This window comes from Mobula birostris, chromosome 7 (assembly GCF_030028105.1).
Source record: "Mobula birostris isolate sMobBir1 chromosome 7, sMobBir1.hap1, whole genome shotgun sequence".
NCBI classification, from domain to species: Eukaryota; Metazoa; Chordata; class Chondrichthyes; order Myliobatiformes; family Myliobatidae; genus Mobula; species Mobula birostris.
This window is the reverse complement of record NC_092376.1, coordinates 27,105,828-27,121,776: the sequence shown is the minus strand read 5'-3', so window position 1 is coordinate 27,121,776 and position 15,949 is coordinate 27,105,828. Positions and strand designations below refer to the sequence as shown.

Genomic DNA, 15,949 nt, shown 5'->3' with positions numbered 1-15,949 from the left:
ATGCTCATAAACGCAGTGGTCTAGAAGGTGACTTGAGAGAGGATGGTGACGTTGGTTCATTTCCCCTGCCAAAGCGGATTTAGCAGGGACAGTGTCAATGGTACTTCTCCAGTGCTCAGATGATCTTACTGTATACAGGTGCCCAGTAGACCATGAGCTCATTGCCAAGTTTGGGATTTTGCCCTACAGATGGCTTTCTCCTCAGACAGCCATTTCTGGTGTTGGTTCGTTGGAGGTAACGGGGAAATTCATCATTGATGTTCAGATTCACTGTGAGATGGCTCCCTGGATATGGACAGTGTTTTACAGGGAATCAGCATGGATCTTGATTATAGGGTGGCAGTGGCAGATTAGCAAAAAGCTTTGTTTAGTAAAAAAAAACACTTCTTTCATAAAAGAGTCTGCAAAAGTGACAACAGTTACTGCTCCAGTGATCTCTGTTCCTGTCTGTCCCTGTAAGGAGTTTGTACGTTCTCCCCATGACCATGTGGGTTTCCTCTGGGTGCTCCAGTTTCCTCCCACAGTCCAATAACGTACAGGTTAGGGTCAGTGAGTCGTTGGCATGTTGTGTTGGTGCTGGAAGCTTGGCGTACATTCGCAGGCAGCCCAGCACAATCCTCACTGATTTGACTTGATACCAACAAACATCTCAATGTACATGTTGATGTACATGTAACAAATAAAGCTCGTCTTTATTTTTAGACACAATGCCTTAGTACTTCAGTGATAGAATCAGTAATAATCTGGGATTCAGCCACCATGTCCTATCAGAATCAGAATTGGCTTTATTATCACCAGCATAGAAACATAGAAACATAGAAAATAGTTGCAGGAGTAGGCCATTCGGCCCTTCGAGCCTGCACCGCCATTTATTATGATCATGGCTGATCATCCAACTCAGAACCCCGCCCCAGCCTTCCCTCCATACCCCCTGACCCCCGTAGCCACAAGGGCCATATCTAACTCCCTCTTAAATATAGCCAATGAACTGGCCTCAACTGTTTCCTGTGGCAGAGAATTCCACAGATTCACCACTCTCTGTGTGAAGAAGTTTTTCCTAATCTCGGTCCTAAAAGGCTTCCCCTCTATCCTCAAACTGTGACCCCTCGTTCTGGACTTCCCCAACATCGGGAACAATCTTCCTGCATCTAGCCTGTCCAATCCCTTTAGGATCTTATACATTTCAATCAGATCCCCCCTCAATCTTCTAAATTCCAACGAGTACAAGCCCAGTTCATCCAGTCTTTCTTCATATGAAAGTCCTGCCATACCAGGAATCAATCTGGTGAACCTTCTTTGTACTCCCTCCATGGCAAGGATGTCTTTCCTCAGATTAGGGGACCAGAACTGCACACAATACTCCAGGTGTGGTCTCACCAAGGCCTTGTATTGTGTTGTGAAATTTGTTAACTTAGCAGCAGCAATTCAACACAATACATGATAGATATAGAAGAAAAAAATAAATGAATTACAGTTTATATCTGTATGTCAAGTAGTTAACAAGAATAGTAGCACAAAAACAGAAATAATAAAAAGGTGAGGTAATGGTCATGATTCGATATCCATTCAGAAATGGGATGGCAGAGGGGAAGAAGCTGTTCCTGAATCACTGAGTGTGTGTCTTCAGGCTTCTGTACCTCCCTCCTGACGGTTAACAGTGAGAAGAAGGTATGTCCTGCTGGACGGGAGTCCTTAATGATGGACGCCACATTTCTGAGGCATCGCTCCTTGAAGATGTCTTGGACACTACGGAGGCTAGTACCCATGATGGAACTGACGAATATTACAACTTGCTGTGGCTTACGTAGTAGCCCCCCCTCACCCCACCCCCATTCTACTTCCTGTGGCTTACTTTAGTTTTGCCCACCCCTCCCCCATACTACAATTAGCAGATGTTGTCTCAACAGGAAGCTCCATAGTCAGCATTTATCATTTACTCAGTGGTGTCTGTATTATAAATAGGCTCAGCCATGCTGAGCTCTGTAACGTACTTCACCATCGATGCAAGGGGATGATTTACATGGTTGAATACCGAGTAACAGCTCCTCAGCCAAACAACGTGTGATGTTGAGTTTGATTTCAAAATGCCATTTGATTGATAATACTTCAGTCAGTCACAGGAAAGGGGTTATTTGCTTTTCCCAGCGGAGTCCAGGATTTCATCCAGACTTCACAATGGGGGGCAGGGGGGCAGGGGGTCAGTGGGATGTTGGTGGTTGATGTCAGCTCCAACTGTGAGGCCCTGAAGTGTAAGGAGATGGGAGCAGTGAGTGATCATGGGGGCTGCAGGCCAGCAGTAAGCTCCCATTAAGTACACAGTCCATGAATAAAGCGGAAATACCAGTTACATTGTATTAGGAAAAGGCTAGGACTTCATTCCCTGGAGTGTAGGAGAATGAGGGGAGATTTGATAGAGGCATACAAAATTATGAGGGGTATAGATAGGGTAAATGAAAGAAAGCTTTTTCCACTGAAGTTGGATGAGACTAGAACTAGAGGTCGTGGGTTAAGGATGAAAGGTGAAATGCTTAAGGGGTGCATGAGGGAGATCCTTTTCACTCAGACAATGGTGAGAGTGTGGAACAAGCTACCAGTGGAGGTAGAGGATGCAAGTTTGATTTCAATACTTAAGAGAAGTTTGGATAAATACATGGATAGGAGGGGTATGGAGAGCCATGGCCCAGGTGCTGGTTGATGGGACCAGGCAGAATAATCATCTGGTACGGACAAGATGGGCTGAAGGGCCTGTTTCTGTGCTGTAGTGCTCTTTAACTCTGTGACCTTGACTATATTCTTGACACTGGTGGTAATGTGATTTTTAATCTTTAGCAGTGAATCCCAAACCTTAAACTGAAATGCTGGCTTTCATGCCAACTGGAACAGCTGGTGGTAAGTGTGAGACAAGCCACACATGGTTATCGTTCAGCTCCTCCTACATCAGAGAAAATAAACCCATCCGAATGAACGTGCAGAATTAGCAAAGATATGTGAGGTAACTGCATTCATCGCAGAATTCCTGAGCTGTAGGTTCTTATTGTTATTTTTAAACAATTGGATCACACAGCTCCAAAGGAAAGGGTAACCTTGTGAAGATTCAGCATGTCATCCGAAACTTTGACAAACCTTTGTAGATATGTGGTGGAGGGTATATTGACTGGCTGCATCAGAGCCTGGTATGGAAACACCAATGCCCAGGAACAGAAAACCCTACAAAAAGCAGTAGATACAGCCCAATCTGTTATGTTTTGCAACTCCAAAACATAAAAAAAACTAATTGTTAGAAAAAGAAGGGAGCCAGAAGATAACTTGTGTATATTTGACTTTTACTTTAAGTGAGGCATGTACGTATCACGTGGTAGCGTCGTAATGTATGCAATTCATTTATTTTACATGTAAGCCTTAGTGAGTTATTTAAACGAGCAAATGCTTAAACAAACAATACAATTATATGGTTTCTGATGGTGTGGCCTACACAGAGCCCTGATTTCATCACCACCGAGTCTGCCTGGGATTACCTGGAGATACCGAAACAAGTGAGGCAGCCAGAGTCTGCAGAAGAACTGTGACAAATTCTCCAACATGCTTGGAATAACCTACCAGCCGATTTTCTTAAAAAATCGCACCACAATGTACCTAAGAGAATTGATGCAGTTTTGAAGGAAAAGGATGGTCACACCAAGTATTGATTTGATTTTTACTGTTGCTTTTTATAGTAATATTTTGATATTTAGGAACTTTTCATTTCATTGCTTTTGCTTTACAACATTCTTTTTACAAGTACCCAAGACTTTTGCACAGTACTGTATATTTACAATATTACTCAAATACTACTGAAATATTAAGTACACAACACAGTCCATTACTTGTAAAGCCCCCCACCCCCCACCACTGAACATATTTATATGGATCGCTGTTGCAGGAAAGCAACATCGGTCACCAAGGACCCTCATCATCCAGTCCATGCTCTCTTCTCGCTGTTGCCATCAGGAAGAAGGTACAGGAGCCTCAGGACCCACACCACCAAGTTCAAGAACAGTTACTACCCCTCAACCGTCAGGCTCTTGAACCAAAGGGAATGACTTCATTCAACTTCACTCACCCCATCACTGAACTGTTCTTACAACCTGTGGACTCACTTTCAAGGACTCTTCTCTATCTATTTATTTATTATTTCCTTTTTGTCTTTATTTTTGATTTTTCATTGTTTGTTGTCTTTTGCATATTAGTTGTTTGTACATCCTGTTGGGTGCAGTCTTTTATGGATTTTTAATTGTGTTTCTTTTTTTCACTATGAATGCCCACATGAAAATGAATCTCAGATCTGCATCTAGTGACATATATGTATTTTGACAATAAATTTACTTTGAACTTGAAACGAAGAAACTATTGCCGGAGAGCTGGAGAGGCCGGATTGCAACAAAAGGAATTATTCTTCTGTCAGGATTGGATCAATGCCAGATTAACTAGATCTACATATAGCTAAAACTCACTGTAGGCAGCTGAAGGGTTCATAAATAGGAATACAACAAGGTTTTATAATGCAAATTGGAACCCAATGCAAAGAAGTCACAAAAGGCCTTTGCACAAGCAGCTCAGGCTTTCAAAGAGCAAGAATTCCTGGTGGGCCCAAATCAGTAACAGAATCAGAATCAGGTTTAATATCACTGGCACATATCGTGAAATCTGTTAACTTAGTGTCAGCAGTACAATGCATACAATTCCTAAATTGACATTCAACCCATGAACACTACCTCACTTAAAAAAAATACATTATTTCTGTTTTTGCACTATTTTTAATCTACCCAATATACATATATGTATATACCTTACTGTAACTGACTTACTTACTTATCTTTTCTTTCTACATCATGTATTGCATTGAACTGCTGCTGCTAGGTTTACAAGTTTCATGACACTTGTCGGTGATAATAAACCTGATTCTGATTACATATATATGAAAAAGGTAAATCAATTAGAGGAAGTATATATATATAAAATAGTGCTAGGACAGAAATAATAAAAAATATTGAGGTAGTGTTCATGGGTTCAATGTGCTGGCAGTGGATATCAGCTTGGGAGTGAAAATACTTATGAAGTGAAAAGAATCTATCATTCCTACCACATTCACTTAACAGTTTCTACTCAAAGTTACCAGAAAATTCATGCTTGCCATTTGTTTTAACATGTATGTACAAACGTTCCATCCCCCCCCCACCTAAAAACTTTTCTCCACCCTGAAGAAACAGCATATTGGAAAACACTTTCCATATTATTAAACAGTGATGATCAGAAATAGAGACCAAAGGCTTGATTATCATGAGACAATTCAGACTACTTAAACACACATAAACAACTGACACCATTGAACTGATTGTGTACTTTTAGTACATTTTTGCATGGTGACATTTTCTGGAAATCCTTGGGAAGAAATAGTTCTCAACTGGAAATTATTCCTGTCACAGTGTTACTTTAAAACTTCTATTATCCTTAAAAGAAGAGGAATGATCTGTGAAGAACAAGAATTTCAGGTTGTATATTGTATCCATTCTCTGATATTAAGTGGAACCATTGAACTATTAAGCTAGTGAAGACCGAAGATTTGTTAAAGATGTCTTTAATAATAACATTTGAAAATGTGTTGAAAATGAAAGGGAATCAATATGTTTCCCCAAGAATCTCTTCATAGTGCAAGAGTTGGTAGCAAGTTAGTTTCAGTTATAAACACTGATAGCAGGAGACTGTGCAGTTCATTGGGTAGATAGAGGCTTTTCATCCCAAATAATCTGTTCGGAATCCAGCCAGATCTGATGGAACATAGAGTCCACTGTGCTGTCACTATAAACGCCCCAGTTGGTGCAGTCTAACATTGTGTGGAACAGATGAATCAAAAGCATGTGAAGACCAGTTAATGAGATTGAGGCTGACCTGACGGTCACCTCAGCTCTGCATCTACACCTACCCTGAGCTGCCTTTCACCGTCCACGGCAGTGTAGCAGTTCGTGCCACGCTACGTGTTCCGGAGTTCAGAGTTCAATTCCAGTGCCATTCTGTAAGGAGTCTCTGTATGCCCTCCCCCATGGAATGCACAGCTTTCCTCTGGGTCCTTTGGTTTCCTCCCACAATCCCACAGTCCCCAGTCCAACCTACTGGGTAGGTTAATAGGTCAGTGTAAATTGTCCCACGATTAGGTTAGGGTTAATTGGGTTTGTCGGGGGTTGCTGGAGCTGCACAGCTCAAAGGGCCAGAAGAGCCTACTCTGCACTATATCACTAAATAAAATAAAACAAAGAATCTATCCACCTCTGACTCAAGGCACATTAAAAAAAATTAAACAAATTATATTTTTTTAAACAGTGGTTCCACATGGTCTCATGAGAGGAAGCTTTCTATCCGCATTCTTCTCGTTAAGACCCCTCTGGATTTTACGTTTCCATTAAGTTGCCGCTCACATTCCGGACACCAGCAGACGGAAGTCTAGTCCGTTGCTCACATTTTCCCACGTCATGCTCCACCACCTACCAGATTAATCCACCTATATCCCTCTGTAGTCTTGTGTACTGGCCTGTGTAGACAACTAGGATGCAACATCCATGATCGACCCTGATCAAAGTAGGGCCTACGTCGCAAGGCTCTTTGAAAATTCAAATAGCTTTCCTATCTGTGTACCATCAGCAATATTTAGGTGCCTCAACCTGGTCATTTCTAATGAATTGTTGAAAGTTGAAACCCCAGCGCTATTCAATCATTGGGTTTTGTCAATGAGATACAGATCCAGTCATGCCCACTCTTTCACGTTGCCCTCTAATCTTCCGTCTGTGCCAGTATGCTAATTCCTACATCATCACTTCTTGTTTTTTGCAATAATTCATCTACTTTTGAAAATTAAGTATAGTACATTGTAATACTTGTTACTTCTTTTAAGATCTCAAATAATTTGGCCAATGAGATTTATTTCATAAACTATGCTGAGTCTGTCTGAGTACCTTGAATTTTCAAAGAGCCTTGGTATGAAGGCCCTCCTTTGACCAGGGTTGACTATGAATGTTGCATCCTAGTTGTCCACATAAGCCAGTACACAAACCAGGGTGGTACGATGTGGAGCGCAAGCCATTGCCCACGTAGCAGGCTCCCTGTCTCTACACAGCTGGTGAATCCAAAGGGAAGGCAGAGAACGATACAATTTGGTACCAATGTCTTTGCAGGAGTTGCCAGTCAGCATTGAACTCAATGTCGGACTGCCTTAGGGACTCCAGCTCTGGATTTTTCCTTAGGCTTTGCTCTCAAAGCCTTCCCCATGAATGGGTATAGCCACAAGGCAGCAGATGTTTGAGACCAGAGTTTTCCTTCTCCTAGATGAGCTGCCAACCATGGCTGCCGAGCCCTACTAGTTTTAAGGCTCCAGTAACCTAACTTTGCCGTTTCTCCTGTCAGTAGGAACAGTTCTGCCAGGCTAGGTAGCTAAGCCACACATGAAAGCCAGGAGCTGGATTTGGTTGTCAGAGGCTGTTTGAGGTGCATATCATTGGGAGCATTTAATAGTTAGTGGGAGCTTGTCCCCACTACCACTCCAACTGCGACAAGCTTAAGCAACTGCCTTGCTATATTGACTTGAATTACAGGCTTTAATATTTTGGCAAGCTAACTGCCCTGTAGTTTACCATGTTGCCTTTCTTTTTGAGTAAAGAGGTTATATTCACAGTTGTCTAATCAAATTGAATCTTTTGCAATTCTAGAACATTTCTGAAAATTAAAACCAACACATCAACCATTGCATTCGACACTTCTTTTAAGACCCTAGGATGAATTCCAGGGATTCAGAGATTTCACAACCCCCAAGCACCAACAATTTGCTTTGAACCACTGCTTGGTGATTCTTATCATCTCTTCCTTCCAATTCCTTATTTATGGCCATTTCTGGAATTTTCTGTAATCTAACAGGTATGAGTTTAAAGCACAAACCTGCCACTGTTTGGCAGTCCGAGAAGTGAGAGGAAGGCCACTAACTGGCTGGTTACAATATTCCTGACACAAAGTTTACATTGTATGCCATAGAAGTTAAAGAAAACTACACTTATTTATGTCTATTTATGCTCAGAGAATTCATATATACTTTTTCGACTGCAGACATGAAAGGAAGACCTCAAGAATTATTAATACTGGTTTAACATATCCCACGTTCACATCACTTTATTGGCGATCACTAATGTTTAACATAAAGAAAAGAAAGATGCTTAAATGAACTTTACCCAGGGAGCAGCAATCTCCTTTATCCTCTTTCCCTCCGAATCACTGATAAAGTTGTGGTACAGTACAACATATGGCTTCTGGCTTATAATCTCTCTTTTCACAGGCTGGAGAATCAAATATGGACTGAGGTTTGACTCATAGGAGCAATAAAGGTTTGAGTCTTGATAGTGCTTTGGCTGTAATATAGTGAATCAACGATGAAGCATACAGTCTAACAAATACAGTATATTAAAACAAATATTTATTTATTTATTGAGATGCAGTGCAGAATAGGCAACCTTCCAGCCCTTCAAGCCACGCCACCCAGCAAATCCTCAGTCCAATCCTAGCCTAATCACAAGATCATTTACAATGACCAATTAACCTTCCAACTGGACTTTGAACTGTGCGAGGAAACTGGAGCCCACCCGGAGGAAATCCACGCAGTCACGGGGATAAGATACAAGTTCCGCACAAGCAGTGGTGGGAATTGAACCCCGGGTCACAGTCACTGTAATAGCATTAGGCTAATCACTACACAACCGTGGCACCCCAATTGAATATTGAATAATAGCCTCAAGTTTTAAAATAATCTTAATCTGTATTTTTATGTATAAATATATATATATATATATATATAAAGTACTTTCAATGTAATGAACAGGTGTTTAATTTAATGGCAGATTTATCCAGAAAAAGCTGAATATAAATCTATGCACAAATCAGAAGTTAAACCACTCAAACACCATGGTGATAATAACACGCTATGAGATGGTGTACATCACCACAAATACTTTTAACAGACCACATGAAGTTTCTTTCACAGTTCTCCCCATTCTTTATTCCAGAAGCCTCTCCAATGAGCAGGCTGCTGTTCACACAATTTGTGGGATATGAGTTAAGCAGTGGTTATATGGTGGAGCAAGGAGAAGGTTTCAGTAATTGCTTTCCTTTAATATGAATCATTACAATACCTGTCCTCACATGTGAATTATAGTGGTAAAATAAATTTTAAGACTATAGAACAGAGAACTCCACAGCACAGTGCAGGCCCTACATCCCACAACATTTTAACCTACTCTAAGATCAATCTAACCCTTCGCTCCTACATAGCCCTCCATTTTTCTTTTGTCAAATATGAAATTTCAAAATAACTGGCTTTAATTTTAGACGCCATAGCAAATTGGAATCACAGATTATACAATTAGACAAGAAATATAGACCATGAGACCATAAGACATTGAAGCACCGAGCCCATCGACTCTGCTCCAACTGTGGCTGAATAATGACACTAGAGTTCAAAGCAAAGAAGGATAAAAACAAACTTGGGAAGCCCTCCTGGCTCGGAACTGACCAAATGTGAATTAACTGGAGAAACTGTGCACGAGAGTTTAGAGGCTATGCTATTACCTGGGAGCCTAACTTCTGGCACAGTGATTCATAGATATCCCTGGTCAGCAGGTAAGTCGTATTCGGCCTCCGAAGCACAAATTCCTTTGGTTGAGCATCTGCAGAGGTCCCCAACATTTTCTGATACTTCAGTATGTTCTTGGCAACTCTTCTATTGTTTGCATCTGTTGATGAGAAATCAGGCTATGAGTAGAATTTGAATAATTTCAATACCATAAATGTACAAACGTACAAGTTCTTATTAATAAACAAAGAAGTAGTTTAACTAAAAGCAGAAAATTTTACATGTAAAGTGGATACACATAGAGTTTTTTTATGTGTATCATGACAATGAGTCCTGGAATAAAAGGGTTAACATATATGGAGTGCCTTTGATGGTTCTGGGACTGTACCTGCTGGAATTTAGAAGAATGAAGGGTGACCTCATGGAAACCTATCAAATATTGAAAGGTCTAGATAGAGTGGATGTGGAGAGGATGTTTCCTATAGGGGCGTCTAGGACCAGAGGGCACAGCATCAGAATTGGACGTTCCTTTAGAACAGAGAAGAGGAGGAATTTCTTTAGCCAGAGCATGGTGAATCTGTGGAATTCACTGCCACGGGTGGTTGTGGAGGCCAAGTCTGTGCATATATAAAGTGGAGGTTGATAGGCTCTTGATTGGTAATGGTGTCAAAACGTACAAGGCGAAGACAAGAGAATGAGGTTGACAAATAATAAATCAGCTGTGATGGAATGACAGAGCAGACTCAATGGGCCGAGTGGCCTAATTCTGCTCTTATGTCTTATGCTAATGATTTAGAGACCATGGCCATATTAATCAATTTGAGTACCACAAATTATTAGATATAAAATCATACCTTATTTGAAACAATGGGTGTGTTGAAAAATAACCAGACATGTGTCAAGTAGGATCGTATTGTTGTAAAGCCTGTCCAGAAATAGATATGACTTCTTGCAAAACTTAAATGCTTTGCTTGGGATCATTTATCCTTTCGAGTATTGCCTGTCGAAGCTTGAATATTTGAACATATTGCAAAAAAAAACTGCAAACCAAGAAGGGAGCTTCTGATTACTCCAGATATTGGATCAAGTCTTCAACACAAAGTGAGTGTAGTGACAAACTGCACAACACAAAGTAACAGTGTATTAGATACCGTAGCTACAGCTGTGTTCATATCAGAGCTGTAAAGCAGAAAAAGAGAGACCAAAAGGTAAAAGGAAATGAGATACTGCAGGTGGCAGGGATGAAAGGGTTAATACACGTGGAGTGTTTGATAGCTCTGGGCCTGTGCTCGCCGGAGTTCAGAAGAATAAGAGGATTCTCAATGAAACTTATTGAATAGCCAGAGAGTGGTGAACCTGTGCAACTCATTGTCACAGATGAGTGCGGAGGGCAAGTCATTGAGTATATTTAAAGTGGAGGTTGATAGGCTCTTAATTAGTAAGGGTATCAAAGGTTATGGGGAGAAGGCAGGAGAATGGGGTTGAAAGAGATAATAAATCAGCCTTTGTGGAATGACAGAGCAGACTCCATGCACCGTATGGCCTAATATTGCTCCTATGTCCTTTGGTCTCATGTCAGTTTAGAAACTCACGGGAAAGTGGGGAGGATAAGATAGGGTTAATGTCGGGTTAATGTAACTGGATGGCTAATGGTCAGCTGGACTCAAAGGGCCAGACAGCCCATCTCCAGCCAGTACAATGATGACACACTAAGAGAAGCCATGTGAACATTCACTTCACAGGGATGAGATGTAGCATTCAAGCCATTCCATATCTGGAGCAATATTGAGGTTCTGGATTGATGATTAGCTAACGGACAGTAGAAATAAGTGGTCTATTTTTGGTTTAGTGGGCTATATCTGATGGGATTCCCAGGGATTGCCAGATGTTTCTTTTCTATCTTAAGAGCTAGTAATGGTCAAAATTTTGAAATTTCTTTTGAGACTTTGGGACTATTTATGTTTAAGACTGACTACAGACAAAGACGACAAGAGGCGAAGCTGTCAAGAAGTGCGTTGGATTGAACTTGGTGATTGCCACAAAGGAAACTGTGGTTCTGGAGAATTAGAGGTAAAAAGATTTTAGCTGCACGTACCAAGCTGTAGCAGTTCTTTAGATAGTTTCACGGCATGACCAACGTTTCCCATCTGAAAAACAATACACAAGCATTGAGTATGTTACTTTACATCCACATATATAATTATGTGGTCTTGTCAGTGTTAGTCTTTGGTTTGTCCTTTTTTTTGTGATATCACTCTCGAGGAACTATCATTTCTTAATGCATGCATGCATTTCTATATGACAATAAACGAGGGCTGAGTGTCCTCATAATCTAATCTAATCTAATCATAGGCATAGAGTCCCATAGCATGAAAACAGACCATTCAGCCCATTGGGCCTGTGCTAGCTGCCAAAGACCTATTGATATTGTTCTCTTGTGCCAAGGTGAGGCCGCCCATGGGGTGGAGAAGCAACGGCTTGTATTCCGTCTGCGTGGCCTCCAACCCGATGGTATGAATATCGATTTCTCCTTCCAGTAAACAGGAGATAAGAGATCAAAAGATAAGAGGCCTCCAACCTCATCGCCTGCCTATCACTTGTCCCTGGGTCCCCTCCATCTCCCTTTTTCCCATGGTCCACTCTCCTCTCCTATTAGATTCCTTCTTCTCCAGCCCTATATCTTTCCAACACACTTGGCTTCGCCTATCACCTCCCAGCTACCCTCCACCCCCCACTTTTTTATTCTGGTGTGTTCCCCCTTCCTTTTCAGTCCAGAAGGAAGGTCTTGGCCCAAAACATCAATTGTTTATTCATTTTCATAGATGTTGCCTGACTCGCTGGGTTCCTCCTGGTTTTTGTCTGCGTTCCCTTCCAACTATATGAATCACACTTTCCAGCAATTGGCCAGTAGCCTCCTCGGCCATCACATTTCAAACACTTCTTCAGTGATGTGAAAGTAGCTGTCTCCGCGGCTGAGTTGTGTTAGATTCCTACTTCAAGGTTTTAGCATTTCTCCTTCTCGTAAACAGAGCCGGCCCTTTTGGAAGTGCAGAGGAGGAGAGAAAAAACTTACCCCTTTGAAGTGCCTTTTCTCTGGTGTAAAACTGCCCTACACATCCCTCACTAGCTGTACTTGCCTGCATGAGTACATCTTCAGCAATACTCAAGTAGTCCATGCACTCTCCACATCAACTGATTGGCACCACACCCACCACCTTAAATATTTGCTCCCTCCACTGCCAGTAAACTCTCCCTCCAACATGTACCGTCTACAACTATTCCACCATTACTCTCAAACACCATTCTCCAAAATCCACAAGCTCTACCACAAACAAGACACCATAGTGCTAAAGAACTCATAGGTCAAGCAGCATATGAGGAGACCAAAGGTGTATATTCAAATGTATTGTCCAAAGTGCAATAATGACTGTGTATATAAGTTGTTTAATTGTCATTCTAGACTGAAACCTTTTGTCTTGAAAAAGAATGAAGAAATGCAGAATACTTAAAAAAAAGACAGAACAATACAGCACGTTCTGTTGTAAGTCCCTTTCAGGAATTAACTTTCATATTTCTGCTTGTACATTGCTTCACGTACCTGGCTTAGGCTGTTGTGAAGTGTTTCTGACCTTAATTTCTGTGTGGTTTTTTCAAGTTTGTCTGGATCTCCTAGCTTGGTGTCACTGAATGGTTCCTTATGTAGCTCTCCTATCAGATTCCTTCTTCTTCAGGTCTTTACCTCTTCCACCTATCACCTCCCAGCTTCTTACTTCATCCCCCCCCCCAACTGACCCAACTATCCCCTCACCTGGTTTCACCTATCAGCTGCTAGTTTTTATTCCTTTCCCTCTCCCCACCTTCTTACTCAGGCTTCTCCACCCCACCCCGCCACCCTTCCTTTCCGGTCCTGATGAAGGGTCACGGCCCAAAACAGAACTGTTTATTCCTCTCCAGAAATACGGCTGGACTTGCTGAATTCCTCCAGCATTCTGTGTGTGATGCTCACAATATTCATGGTGCAAGCCTACCATGATTTCAGTCAGATGTCATTGGTCTTTTACTGTTCGCAATGAAGGACAACCTTTGGTTTGTCTCAAACATGAGCAGATCTGCAGCTGCTGGAAATCCAGGCAAAACACTCAAGGTGCTGGAAGAGCTCAGCAGGTCAGGCAGCATCTGTAGAAAAGAGTAAGCAATCGATGTTTTGGGCTGAGCCCCTTCATCAGGACTGGGAAGAAAGATTATTATTATGATTATGAGGACACGCAGTCCCCTTTTATTGTCATTTAGTAATGCATGGATTAAGAAATGATAAAAATGTTTTTCCAGAATGATATCACAAAAACACATGACAAACCAACTTAAAAACTAACAAAAACCACATAATTATAACATATAGTTACAACAGGGAAAAGCAATACTGTAATTTGATAAGAACAGACCATGGCACAGTAAAAGTCTCAGAGTCCCTCGAAGTCCCATCATCTCACGCAGACGGGGTCAGAGTAAGAAGGTGGAGGGCACAGAAGAAGAAATACGAGGTGGTAGGTGAAAGGTGAAACCGGGAGAGGTGAAGTAAAGAGCTGGGAAGTTGATAGGTGAAAGAAATACAGGACTGGAGAAAGGGGAATCTGAGGAGAGGACAGAAGACCATGGAAAAAAGGGAAGGGAGAGGAGAACCAGAGGGAGGTAAGGAGATAAGGTGAGAGATGGAAACAGGAATGGAGAGTAGTGAAGGGGAGGGGTAGCATTATCTGAAGGTCAAGAAATCGGTGTTCATGCCATCAAGTTGGAGGCTACCCAGACGGAATACAAAGAGTTGCTCCTCCAGCCTGCATGTGGCCTCATTGTGGGATTGACATATCGGAATGGGAATGGGAAGTGGAATTAAAGTGGGTGCCCACTGGGAGACACCACTCTCTCTTTCTGGCAGACGGAGTGTAGGTGCTTGGCGAAGAGGTTTTCTAATCTACATCGGGTCTCCCCGATATACAGGAGGTCACACTGAGAGCACCAGATACAGTAGATGATCCCAACAGACTCACAGGTGAAGTGTCGCCTCACCTGGAAGGACTGTTTGAAGGTCTGAATGGTAGTGAGGGAGGAGGTGTAGGGGCAGGTGTGGCACTTGTTCCGCTTGCAAGGATAAGTACCAAGAGGGAGATCAGTGGGGATGGACGAATGGACAAGGGAGGCGAGTAGGGAGTGATTCCTGTGGAAAGCGGAAAGTGGGGTCATGGGAGAGACTTGATTGGTCATGGGATCCTGTTGAAAATGGTGGAAGTTACGGAGAATTATGTGTTGGATGTGGAGGCTGATGGGCTGGTAGGTGAGGACAAGTGGAACCCTATCTCTGGTGGGGTGGTGGGAGGATGGGGTGAGGGCAGACGTGCATAAAACATAAGTGATGCGGGTGAGGGCAGCGTTGATAGTGGGGGAAGGTAAGCCCCTTTCTTTGAAGAATGGCATCTATATGGTTTGACTTCCTAACAGCTAGCAGTATGAATATGCTAATTTTTAGAGGTTTATATATGAGGATATCCCCCATGACCCTTTGAACACCTTTCTATCTCTCAAGCAGTTAAAAATTATTCTGCATTCATACTGCTTACACCTAAATGAAGGACCTCACACTTTTTTGGTTGTCTCTAGTCTGGTATGAGAAGACCACACTACTTTTTCATCTTTCCGTCTACTTTTCTCTCTCCTGCCATGCTCCTCTTTCTTTCCTCTTGTAACACTTAATAAAACGATTGTAAACAACAAGTCTTATGCCTCCTTCTTGACTTCTGAAGAAGCTTTGGATCACAAAAGCATTAGGATTCAAAATCACTCATTCATCGAGTCTATCAAAAATCACCTGACATCCCCAACACCCAAAGTCCTGAAACCTTTCTCTATCCTCATTGTAGCTCACACTTTATACTTACAGCGAATTTGTAAAAAAAAATAATGCTTGGTCCTCTCATCCATATTATTAACAATAAGCTCTGATCCCTGTGCACCTCATAAGCTATAGCCCACCAAACTGAAAATGATTTGTTTAATTTTGCTGTCTGTTAACCAATCCTCAGTCTGCCTCAGTCCATAGCTCCCAATCCCACGTGGCTTTGCATCTGCTTTTGCCTTGTAGTCTCTCATGTGGCATTTTATCAAATATCCTCAGAGTGTCCAAATATATCATGTCTACTGATTCTGCTTTGTTATTATTGCTAGTTATAATCTCAAAACAACTCAAGGAAGTTTGTCAAGATTCTAATTTCATAAATCCATGATGACTCTACGTAATCCTATTGTTTTCTTATGTGA

General features: G+C 41.8%; 1 protein-coding gene across 6 annotated transcripts in view; it reads right to left on the bottom strand.

The window, feature by feature from the left end:
- p4ha3 (prolyl 4-hydroxylase, alpha polypeptide III) overlaps positions 1 to 15,949 on the bottom strand; it is a 77,165-nt gene that overhangs the window by 49,746 nt on the left and 11,470 nt on the right. For 4 of the 6 annotated variants that reach the window (XM_072262780.1, XM_072262784.1, XM_072262785.1 and 1 more), the window contains exons 5-7: positions 11,736 to 11,787; positions 9,637 to 9,800; positions 8,247 to 8,423 (exon numbers count right to left, since the gene is read on the bottom strand). In XM_072262780.1, coding sequence (XP_072118881.1) covers positions 8,247 to 8,423; positions 9,637 to 9,800; positions 11,736 to 11,787 — 393 coding nt within the window. The remainder of the gene's footprint in view (positions 1 to 8,246; positions 8,424 to 9,636; positions 9,801 to 11,735; positions 11,788 to 15,949) is intronic. The other 2 variants (XM_072262782.1, XM_072262786.1) reach the window with 1 other exon arrangement.